The 12,548-nt window shown below is 49.5% G+C and overlaps 1 protein-coding gene across 1 annotated transcript in view; it reads left to right on the top strand.

Annotated features, from left to right (window-relative positions):
• LOC121465135 (protein sidekick-1-like) overlaps positions 1 to 12,548 on the top strand; it is a 955,042-nt gene that overhangs the window by 904,893 nt on the left and 37,601 nt on the right. Inside the window, exons 37-39 of the mRNA XM_041678320.1 lie at positions 1,403 to 1,589; positions 2,958 to 3,095; positions 12,173 to 12,334. Of these exons, the coding sequence (XP_041534254.1) occupies positions 1,403 to 1,589; positions 2,958 to 3,095; positions 12,173 to 12,334 (487 nt within the window). The remainder of the gene's footprint in view (positions 1 to 1,402; positions 1,590 to 2,957; positions 3,096 to 12,172; positions 12,335 to 12,548) is intronic.

Below are 12,548 nucleotides of genomic sequence, written 5' to 3' on the forward strand. Positions count from 1 at the left end.
TCAAACGTGCAGCTAGGGCTTGAGGGTGGAAGTCAGCAGGCTCACATGTCGGACAGGCTCCAACCACAGATGGGACCTGTGAGGCCGGGTGTCCCGGCTGCCTCCTGCAGCGTCTGCCCTGCTCTCACAGAGGGCACACTGCTCTTGTGGCCTGGCACAGGCTCATGTACACAGAGCCAAGGGGGATCTTCCAGCCAGTGTTGTCTTTGGGCTGTCCAGCTGGCACGGGTTTGGGGCAGGGGTTGCCAGACAGCTGTTTAGGGAAGTGGTTCTGCTAATCATTCAAACCTTTGTGCTTGGACCTCAGATTTACCTGTAAAGCACAGCAAAGCTAAATGAGAAAAAATGGTACCTAAGGGAGGCAAGGTGCTCTCCCCCAGTCCCAGCTTAGGACTGTTTCCTGGTGCGTGCGTGCGTGCATGTGTGTGTGTGTGTGTGTACATGCTCAGGTACATGTGTGTGTGTGCATATGTTTGGAAGCCAGCTATTGTTTCTCAGGTTCCCTCCACCACATTTAGAAAAAAAATCATTCTTAAATTGTGTCTGGGTATGTACACATCAGTGCATGTACCAGTGGAGACCAGAAGAGGGCATCAGAACTCCATCAGCAGTTGTGAGTTGCCAGGGATAGCTGCTAGGATCTGACCTCAGATCTTCTGGAAGGGCGGAATATACCTTTAATTGCTAAGCCACCTCTCCTGCACCCTACCTTGTGTTTTGAGACAAACTGTCTACTGTCTTGCTGGCTTGTAAGATAGGCTGAGCCCCAGGGATCTGTTTGCCTCACTTCCCCAGAGCTGGGATTGGAAGCATGCATCCCATGCATGGCTTTTTTTTTTTTTTTTAACATGGGTGCTGGGGATTGAACTCATGTGCTCATGCTTGTGCAGCAAACACTGATTGGTCCATCATCATCCCCCATCTCCTTCCTGTGATTTTTTGGTGTTTCCTCTCCAAAGTGGTTTTGCTACATTGATGGAAGATTTGGGTGTGGGTTTTGAACAAACTACGGGAGTGTGGGGAGAGACTTTGAGTCTTGCCTATCTGTAGGTCAGAGCAGGGAGCAGATTCTGGTGCTTTCCCCTACCAGAAGACTACGTCACAGGTTATAGGCTGCACATAACAAGCGTTCAAATGCATGAGCCTGGAGCAGGCAGCCTGCATCCTAACCACAACACCCACCAGGGGCTGTGACCTCTGCATACTGGCCTACCTGCAGGTCCCACACTGATCAGTTTAAGTAGATGATGCTCAAAGTCTAAATAACAGGGCAGCATCCCTGACCATTGCCCAACACCCCAGTACCCTAGGCCTCCTTCACCAACTAACCTGAACCCCGGGATCATAGTCTTCATACTAAGGCTTGGTAGATTCCGACCATACCCCGTGCTCTGCACAACAGATTTACTACTGGGAGGCCGACAGCCGCAACGAGACTGAGAAGATGAAGGTCCTCTTCCTTCCTGAGCCTGTAGTAAAGATAAAGAATCTCACCAGCCACACCAAGTACCTGGTCAGCATTTCTGCCTTCAATGCTGCGGGTGATGGGCCTAAGAGTGACCCACGTCAGGGACGCACGCATCAAGCTGGTAGGTGGCCCTGTCTGTCCTGTCATAGCATCAAGGGTACTGCTCAAGAGCCAGGGGTATAGCTCATTTGGGAGACGGAGGCAGGAGGATACAGAGTTCAGTTCTCTTTAATGACATGTTGAGTTCCAAGTCAGCATGAGATACATGAGACCCTGTCTCAAAAAAAAAAAAAAAGAAAAAAGAAAATGATAAAGAGAGGGGATAGGGAAGGAGGGAAGGAGGGAGGGAGGAAGGAAAGGAAAAGAAAGAAAAAGAGTGCACTTAGAATTTGGAGGTGTATGACAGTGACCCACTGGTCCCCAATGCCTGTGCTAAGGCAGTTTGGCTAGGTTGTAGCAGTGTGTTTTCTTGTAAGCCTTCAAAGTCATGGAAGGAGGAAGAGCCTTGTCTGTGTCTTACCTCCCTTCCTGACCCACAGAGCTCCTTCTAGTGCTTTCTCTCAGAGCTTCTCCCCATTCATCTTGGTCTCTAGGAACTGAGTTCCTTGTGCATGGAGGCCAGGGCCCAAATTGGGGACCCACATGGCTGCACCTCAGGGCTTCTATACCCATCCACAGCCTTGATGGATTGGTAGCTCAGGCTTCCTTGTGTGTTAGCCCAGCAGCAATCTGTGACTACAAGGTTTCAAAGGAATTTCAAGAGGAAGGATCAAGGTAGCAGCTACCACCACCATCACTGACCCCCCAATACTACCCAGCCCACCCCCTGCCATGGGAAAGGAGGGTTAGAAAGAGAAGGAAGAGGGGAGGGAAATGGAAAGGTGAAATAGGGAGGGGAGAGGAAGGGGGGGGAAGGTGAAGAATAGAAGGGAGAAAAGAATAGAAGAGGAAAGTGAAGTGGAGGACAGGAAGGAGGGGAGAAGAAAGGCAAGGTGGGGAGGGAAGGGATGGGGAGAAAAGGGGAGAAGAGCAGGAAAGGGGCGGGCTGAGCTGTGAAGAGGAAGGAGGGGTGTGGGGAAAGGAAATGAGGGGAGACAGTGCTTCTGCTTTCCTGGAAGACGGGACTCAGCATCTCCCACAGCGTCCAGCATCTTCCCACAGCATCCAGCGATGGAGCTGCCACAGTTTATCGTCTGCTCTCTCTGTTAGCTATTCTGGCCTTTGTCCTTTCCCCCTTGCCGCTCCTTTGTGGTTCAGCTGCATCATCCTCTGTGATCTCCTGGGAGGGCCCCTGCATCTTGTTGATCCCAGTCAGCCGAGGGCTGTTCACTGTGTCTCCCATCCCTCCATTCCTCTTGGCCACTTACACTTCCACAACCTTAGATAACACCTAGGAGCACCGCCCATCCGGTAAGGAGGCATGGCTCTGTCCGAGGTATCCATAAAACCATTTATCTTCACTCTGCATCCCTGTGCGCTTTTTTCCCAGCTCCGGGGCCCCCCAGCTTCTTGGCCTTCTCAGAAATAACCTCCACCACACTCAACGTGTCCTGGGGGGAGCCATCAGCAGCTAACGGCATCCTACAGGGCTATCGAGTGGTGTATGAGCCCTTAGCACCCGTGCAAGGTAAGTCCTTGTGTGTGAGTGGGAGGTGGAGGGGACTGTAGTGGACTCTACTCCAGGGTACACAGAGAGGGAATGGGGAGGTGGCTCGGCTTCTGGTACTTGCAGTGCAAGCATGAGGGCCTGAATGAACCCCCAGAGCCCATGTAGAAACTCTAGGGGTGGCAATAATCAATCCTGGTGCTGGAGAGCTGGAGACAGGTCTGTAATGGCTAACTAGCTAACTAGCTGAACCGGGTTTCAAGTAAAGAGTAACAGACTCTGGGGCTTCCTGGTGAATGCCATGTCTGAATACCACAGGTATGGTAATTTGAATATCTTTCACCCCCATAAGATCACAGGGGGTGGCACTATTAGGAGGTGTGGCCTTGTTGGAGAAGGCTGGACGGCACACGTCTTCAATCCAGACCTTGAGACTGGAGGGCACACCTTTAATCTGGACCACACCTTTTGACCTTTTGTTGGAACTGTACCACTGTAGGGGTGGGCTTTGAGGTCTTTTTCTCAAGCTTCATTCAGTGTGACAGTCATTCGATTTCCTGTTGCTTGCAAAATATAAGCCACTCGGCTGTTTCTCCAGCACTGTGCCTGCCTGCATGTCGCCATGCTCCCTGCCTGCATGTTGCCGTGTTCCCTGCCATGATGGACTGAACCTCTGAACTGCAGGTTACCACAATTAAATGTTTCCTTTATAAGAGTTGCTGTGGTCATGGTGCCTCTTCACAGCAATAAAAACCTAACTAAAAGAACAGGTTAGAAAGCAGGTCCTTGCTCTCCCAAGAATGTGCTCGCTGATAAATAATAGACGGATCATGGGCTGGAATGCAAATGGCTTTGGGAAAGCAGATCATGGAGCCCATAGTAACTGAGGGAAGACAGCAGTAGAGATCCTGCCTATCGTTCTGCCTGGAGGGCTGAGGTGAGGCAATGTGGTGGAACAGCAGCAAGTGGCAGATTAAGGATGTGGCTTCAAAGGACCAGTAGGGCTCCTAGTCACACACCAGGAACCTGATTATCAGTCCCGCCTCTGGGTGTATTTTGAGTTCCATCTATGGCTGAGTCTTCTATCCACGTGTTCCTGTGTCCACTGAGGACTTGTAGCCTTTCTTCCTCACCCCAATGCATGCCCAGGGACAGGTGCAGCCATCTCTGCATTATGACCCAGGTTCAGACCTCCCTTCTCCTGGTCATACGCAGATAGATGGTAAAACTTAGGGATTATTGAATGTCCAGAAGGAAATAATGCATCAGCAGCTGGCCAGATCATAATGGCCCTCCCTTTAACGCCAGGGTCATTTTCCTTTTGAAATAGGCAGTCCCGTGGAGCAGGAAGTTGATTTGAAAGGGAACATTCAAACACTCGATTCTATCGCATCGAATCTCCGATGCCTTTGACAAGAAGATTTGCTATTATTTCATGGTCCTCTAAGAAAGACAGAATGCTCACCGTAAACTATGGCCCCAGGCTTTTGCACCATCCGTTCCGAGCGACGTCCCAAACCAGAGTAGGGGAAGTGAGAGAAAGAAAAAACTAGGGGTGTCTGGGCCAATCAATGAGCCTCCTAACAGCTGTGGGGGTGATCTGAGGATGGAGTTCTAAGAGTCCAAGATGGCACTGGAGGGGACAGAGGGCAGTGGTGGCTGTGGTCCTGCTGGGTGGCATTCCTGCCGAGGTGAGCAACCTGTCCAGGAGCATATGGCTCCTACAGGACTACCTTCAAGATCCCAGGACAGAGTTCCAAAAGACATGCCCGTTTTTATATGGACAGCAGATTGAAGACTTCCCAAAGGCCTTCCTATCTGTTCAGTAGGGTTCCTTCCGCACATCACACACACACACACACACACACACACACACACACACACACACTCTCACGTCACAAGCGTTTCACGGACGGCAAACAACTGAAGTCATTCAAATGAGTAGTGACTGTCAGAATCGTGGCACTAATTGACCCAGGTACCCTTCATAATCAGAGCTGGCTTGAGTATTTCATTTGTCCTCAAACAAGCAGCTGACTCTGCCATGTCCTGTGTCCTGGGTTAATGGCTGCCTGGATCCCCAACAATCCTGTGGTTCATACCCTGGGAGCCCAAGGCTGCTGTTCTAGCTGACTCTAGTACCTGCTCTCCAAACAATTGCCTGTCATTTCTTAATGGGATCCCTGCCACGGGGAACTTGCTGTCTGTTGTGATTCACTCTCTCTGTACATCCCTCAGACGGTTCTGGCTTTCCCATGGCCACTCCTCCCAGCCTCCTGCCTCTACACGCCCTGTGTTACCAGGGCTATGGGGGGGGTACTTTTTCCTCTTTCACGACAATGTGTTCTGACACACTTGATCCATTTAGACATGATCCCACCTGGCCTCAGTGATGGGCAGTGTTTATGAGTCCCTACTGCCGTGGTTCTCAAGTTGTGGGTCATGACCTCTTTGGAGGTCTCGAATGACCCTTTCACATGGATCGCCTAAGACTGGAAAACACAGATAGTTCCATTACAGTTTCTAACACTAGCAAAACTACAGTTATGGCATAGCATTGAAAATAATTTAATACTTGGGGTCACCACAATGTGAGGGTTGCAACTTTAGGAAGGTTGAGGACCGCTGACTTACAACGTACCTGCACAGTGCTATTTGTTAGGTTTCAAACTCAGGACAAACACTTGAGGCGCCCATTTAATGTATCCAAGCAGATGCTGGCCGCCAGGTTCTCCCTGCATCCCTCAGTCCCTACCTGCTACAGGGTCCTCCTGGCTGGCATCCCCCTCCCCTCCCCTCCGTATCTCGAGCCCAGTGTTCTCCTCCACCATACCTAGGAACAGTCAGGGCCTTTCCTTTCTGATTTCTGTGTTTCTCACCCCCTCCTCGCCTGCTGTCCACCATCCCCGCATCTGTGCCCCCACGCTGAACTGTAGCCTCGGTGTACATTTTACAGAGAAACTGAGTTCAGGAGGCTGGGGAGATGGTCACTCAGTAAAGTACTTGCCTTGCAAGCATGAGGATCTGAGTTCGATCCCCAGCAGCCACCCAAAAAGAAGGGTATGGTGACATGTATTTATAATCCCAGCACTGGTGAGAGAGAAGACGGGGATCTGTGGGACTCACTGGCCAACCAGCCTGGCCTACTCAGAGACCCTCAGTACCTGTAGGAGGTACTCTGTTAAAAATCATGATGGACAACGCCAGAGGAGGGATACTCAACATTGACGTCTGGCCCCTACACACATGAAAACATATGCACACACATGATCACCTCCCCCATCACACATGTACCCACCCCACACAAAGAACTGAATTTAGAGCCCATCTTTTTTATTATTACATTTAAAATTTTTGTTGTGTGTGTGTATGTGCGCAAGCACACACATGCACACATATATGGGCACGTGCACACACACCCATGAGGCACGGCATGTGTGTGAAAATCGGAAAACAACTTGCAGTAATCAGTTCTCTTCTGCTTCCACCATGTGAGTCAAACTCGGCAGTTAGTGCCTTTCTGTGGGGCCATCTAGGGGCCCAAGAGCCTTCCATCCATTGACTGGACTTCCAGACTCAGAAGGAGGGGAGGGACTTGAACCCAGGCTCCCAGTGCATGAGTGGAGCTCTACAGCCTATGATCGGAGGGAGCTGGGGAGCTTGTGTTCCTGACAGCCGGTGCAAAGGTGAGCACTGGAGAGGGAGTGCCAGGCGATTCACTGCATAGCTGGGTGTGTGCTTGTCATTCCCCAAGTGGCAGCCGGTGGAGTCACTTCATTTGCACCCGTTTTCACCTCTTCTCATAAGTGACAAGATGTTCTGTTGCTGGCATTGCCCCTCTGTGTGTCTCGAGGTCTGGCTCCTTCATCACACATGTTCTTGTCGTCGGGGCGGTGTCTGCTCCGTGCTGAGAACTGGGACACTGGGACAGGAGGACAGGATTGTGACTTTGTGGCCCCTTATTGGCTCTGGAAGTCGAGGACAGCCAGGCCTCAACATAGACAGTCCAAGTGCAAGTGATCCAGATGCCCAGATCCTTGATTTTGCTTTTGCTTTTGTTCTGAGACATTTACTTTGCAGCCCAGGTTAGACTCAAACATTCTCTGTAGCCTAGGCTGTCCTAAGACCCACTCTGTAGCCCTACACTGACCTTACACATCCCCTCCTTCTTCTGCGTGTCTGTCATGGTTGATCCCAGACTCAGCTGGTTAGTGACTAGAAGCACACAGCCCAGCCAATGGCACCACAGAATTGCCTGTAAGTAGCAACAACTGAGCCACAGGAACCATGAATGGCCCTGCAAGAATGAGGTGACCATGGAAAAGGTCTTACTACTCACGCCTCCTGAACCAGTGTCCCCGCGGCAGCTTACTCTGGTTGTGGCTGCTCTACTCTCATGGCCAGTGGAAGCTCAGCCATCATGAGGCAAGCAGAGCTTAACAGCTTAACAGATGTTTGAACACAGGACACACTAGAGCCCTGCCAACACACACATACGCACTCACATGCTGCACACTTGCACATGAATGTATGCAGCTGAACAGGGCTGCAGGGTGACCCAGCACCTCCCTTACATAGAATTCCCCAGTGAGGGACTGGGGCATGGCTCAGTGGTAGAGCACCTGCCTAGAATCCCCCAGTGAGGGGCTGGGGGGTGGCTCAGTGGTAGAGCACCTGCCTAGAATCCCCCAGTGAGGGGCTGGGGTGTGGCTCAGTAGTAGAACACCTGCCTAGAATCTCCCAGTGAGGGACTGGGGCGTGGCTCAGTGGTAGAGCCCCTGCCTAGAATCCCCCAGTGAGGGGCTGGGGTGTGGCTAAGTTGTAGAGCACCTGCCTAGAATATCCCAGTGAGGGGCTGGGGTGTGGCTCAGTTGTAGAACACCTGCCTAGAATCCCCCAGCGAGGGGCTGGGGTGTGGCTCAGTTGTAGAGCCCCTGCCTAGACATATAAGGCCTAGGTTTCATGCCTAGTACTTCAAAAAAGAAATTTAAATAATTAACTGTTGAAATAGAACATTGGTCTTACCCGGCATTACCCGGGACTAGGGCTTCCCCAATTCTTCCCCTGCTGACCTAGGACTGCAAACTTCCAAGAGAACCACTCTTGGCTGAGTGGCAGACAGGAAGTCCTTGTCTTTGCTCTTCTCTGCCCTTTCCTTTCATGCATCTCTGAGAATTTTTCCTGCTGCTATCAGGAGTGGAGGAGCAAATGTTCAGCCAGATACAAGACGAAACCACTAAAGGCACTACCCCACGGGGAGCATCACATCACTAGGAGCATCACCCCAGTATTAGTACCACCCTACTGGGACCATCGCCCCATTGAGAACAGCCTTACCCCACTGGGAATAACGGCGTGCTGGCACACCACTCCCACTAAGAGCATCCCCATGACTGGGAAATTACTCCACTGGGAAGAACATCCCACTGGAGCACTACACCCATGGGAGCACAGCACCACTCGGGATATAACCAACTAGAGCACTGATCACTAGGAATAACCAACCACAGGGAGGACAGAGACATCAGTACATTGGGAGCAATCACCCTGCTAGGGGCATTGCACCAGCATATACCATCCAGTAGAAGTGCCAGCCATCAGAGTATCATGCTACTGGGAGCACCGTGCTGCCAAAAGCCACAGGCTGCAGTACTGCACAACTGCTACATTTGGGACCCAGCACCACGCCCCACAGACCGTGCTCCCTGGAGCACCGCACTGCATGGAGCACTAAGCCATTTGAGCACCGAGCCATGTTTTGGGGAATCTGATTTTATGGCAGAGATATTTTTATGTTTCTTAAATATGTTTTAAACTGTCGTAGTTTTATGAGATTGTTACCCCCAAGGCTCCGTAGTACAGGGCATGGTTTTAAAATTGACTACATAAATAAAATTCTGACACACTTGAAATGGAGGGAAGGCCAGGATGACCCTTCCTCTGGGCAGGATCAAATGTACCAAGTCCCTAAATGGATTTGCCTCTGCTCCAGAGAGAACTAAGCATTTCTAAGAACAGAAGGAGTTACTACAATGCAACCTTACGCCTGAGAACGTGTTTGCAGTGACAGCGACCCTGTGCCACCTTCCATCCTTGTAGCCCCTTCCTTGAGTAGCACGAATGACGGTGGGGTCCAGGTCTGTAGAAATGACTACATTTTTCTACAGACCCCCAAAATGAGGAGGGTGAAAGAGAACTTGTTTAAATCACCCTGAAATCATTCGGAAGGCAGTAAGTCAGCTGGCACAAATCTGTATTAAAGGCACATTATGAGCACAATGAACCAGCTGAGAGGTCTGCAGATCTGTGCTCTGATGGCTAGGAACAATGGATCAGTTTTGAATAAGATGGTACTTTGGTTCCTCTAAATAAGCCCGCGTGGTATTAAAGAGACACGCTTCATGACGATACCCTTATTCCGCTGGGAGCATGGGTGCTCAACAGGAAGCAGCATCCCCTGTGTCCAGCTCTTCACGAGGCTCCAGGGACACACTTCTGCTGACCTCAAGGATGTGGAAGAACTACTTCCTCTTCTCATCCTGGATGTGCCTGGCAGAGCGAGTGAGAGCTCGGAGAAGTCCCACAGCCAGGAGCTTACCTAACCTGAAACATCATCACTGCATTGTTTGAGAACCCATGGAGGCCAAGAACCTCATCTGCCCTCCCGGGGAATGTACGTTTGTGAAATTTTCAGTATTTCTTCTTTCCTCCGAATGTTAGATTTCAGTCTAATTGTATGGCAATGTTCATTATTCTCTGATTCTTTTTCTGCAGTATCATTTACCCGAAATTAATCGCAATCCAAAAATATTAGACTAGGGGACTAAACCATTTCTAAATTTTAAGTATGCACAATCCCAAGTACTTCAACTAAATCTCCCTCCATCCTCCTGCCTCTTGGCCAAGATGTGAATTGCCTCTGTTGAGAGTTTCAGTGCTGTGTGCGCTACCCTCCTGTAAGCTACTTAGTGGCTGTCTCAGTCACCAGATCAAGTGTTGTTCATCATAGCCATGTTAATGTGTTACCTTCCCATTAGCTATCTCAGTTGTAAGAGAGGTTGTTTTCCAGAATATTCGTGCTGTATGCATTGCCCTCCCACTCGTCACCCAGTAGCCACCAGACTGAATTTTGTTCAGTGTATCCATGCAGTGTATCTATCTCACTGTCTCCTTAGCCACTCTGTCTGACTTGGTGATCAGATGGACTATCACAGTTAGTGCACAATATTCCTGTTTATCTCAGCATTATTTCACTTAATAAAGCCTTCATAGCTGAAGCAAAATAAGACACGAATAATACACATTCCCGCAATGTGACATGGGAGAATGGATCACCTCTGGTTCTATGGAAAAGCCATGCATGTGTAATGTGTAGATGTGACTGTATTTACCCACACACATATATTCTCAATCTCAGGAAATGATCAGGGGTCCTGAAAACATAGCCAGAATTAGGGTTCTTCATGGGACTTTGTATGTTCATTATATATTTCTGTGTAGAAATATTGTCTTGTGTGATTCTCATTCTCTGAACTCAGGGTCAGTACTCAGAGTGCCAGACTTTTTCTTTTGGGCCACCAACCAGCTCCCAGATCATGACATGGAAACTTATTCTTGTTAATAGTTCTGAATGCTTGGCCTAGCTTAGGCTTGTTTCTGGCTAGCTCTTTTAACTAAAATTAATCAGCTTCTCTTTATCTACCTTTTGCCTCAGGGATTTTCACTTCTCTGTCCTTCTCTATATCTTATTTCCACTGCTTCTTGTGTCTATTGACTAACAGCTCTACCCAGATGTCTCCCTTGCTCTGGCATCTCTTCTTCTCTTGTTCCTCCTGAGTCTAGATTTCTCCTCCTATTTATTCTTTCTGCCTGGCAGCCCCAGTTATGTTGACCGATGTTTCTGTCCCACCTAATCCTTCAGTCGTTCAGTCCCATAGAAACTCACAGAGATCTACTTTAATTATAAACTGATTGACCTATTATCTCAGGCTTTTTTATTAATGTTTATAACTTATATTAGCCCATAATTCTTGTCTGTGTTAGCCACATGGCTTAGTACCATTTTCAGTGAGGCAGTCAAATCTTGCTTGCTCTGTGTCTGGGTGATGTGACTGCAGACTGACTCCTTTTTTCAGCATTTTTCTGTTCTCATTGTCCCGCCTCTACTTCCTGCCTGGTTGCCCTGCCTATACTTCCTGCCTGGCTAGTGACCAATCAGCGTTTTATTAAACAAGTACAAGAAGCAAATCTTTACAGGGTAAAACCATTGTCCCCGTACACAGCTATCCCTCTCTTGTCTAGCTATTAGCCATTCAGCTCTTTATTAGACCAATCAGACACCAATTAGGTAGACAAGGCAAAACAAATGCAACATATCTTTACATAATTAAACAAATGCAGCATGAACAAATGTAACACAACCTTTGCACAGTTAAAGTAATATTCTGCAGCATAAACAAATGTAACACACCTTTACACAGTTAGTAATGTTCTGTAACGTAACATGTCTTTGCCTAGTTAAAATAACATTCCATAAAAGGCACGAATTTAACATCTTCACTCCAAAGTCCATGGATGATGTTCCCAAAGGTGGCTTGATGCTTGCAAGCCACACACACGTCAGCTAGGTCAGGCTGCTGACCCATCATTGGGGAAAGCTCACATTTGAAGCCGGCCTCTTCCACACCCTGCCCTCCCTACTAAATCAGAGGTTTGTAGTCAGTCTCTGCAGGTGAGGCAGGACTCTAAAGCTGGGGGCAGAGTGGAAAGGGAATGGTCTCCAGGATACAGCCTGGGAGTCCTTCCTGGGCACCTTCCCTTTTCTCCCACAGTCCTCAGTGAAGCCTGTGCCATTTCCCTTGTGACTGTCACAGGCTTGGTGGTTTCTTGGACAGAGTCACTTATCAAGCTTAAACTCTAATTACATGTATCTGGGCTGAAAATTGGCCGGGATCAGCATTTAAACTCCTCCTAATTGTAAGCAATGCTCCTCTCGCGAGCTGCCCAAGCTGTCTTCCTTCTTATCGGAACAGATCAGCACGCTCAATTACTTCACCACGCTCAGGCCCTTCTTCCCTGTGCTTCTGTGGCCGTTCCAGGAGTGAGCAAGGTGGTGACCGTGGACGTGAAAGGGAACTGGCAACGCTGGCTGAAGGTGCGGGACCTCACCAAGGGAGTGACCTATTTCTTCCGAGTCCAGGCGCGGACCATCGCCTATGGGCCAGAGCTGCAAGCCAATGTCACTGCGGGGCCGGCTGAGGGTGAGTGGGGCTGCACTGGTGACTGCAGCTGAGCACCATAGCTGTCACCTGCTTCGTGGGTTGGCAATTCAGGGACAGTCTCCAACAAATATTTTGGGTTCAGCAGCCAGAAAATGTCTTGGAAATTTCCAAAACACATTGTAAGCCAGGCAGGGCCGTACCCAGCAGCAATCCCAGCACTCAGGAGGTGGAGGGAGGCACAAGGATCAGGAGT

This window comes from Microtus oregoni, unplaced genomic scaffold (genome assembly GCF_018167655.1).
Source record: "Microtus oregoni isolate MIOR12 unplaced genomic scaffold, Mior012 000029F_ref0000214, whole genome shotgun sequence".
Lineage (NCBI taxonomy): Eukaryota > Metazoa > Chordata > Mammalia > Rodentia > Cricetidae > Microtus > Microtus oregoni.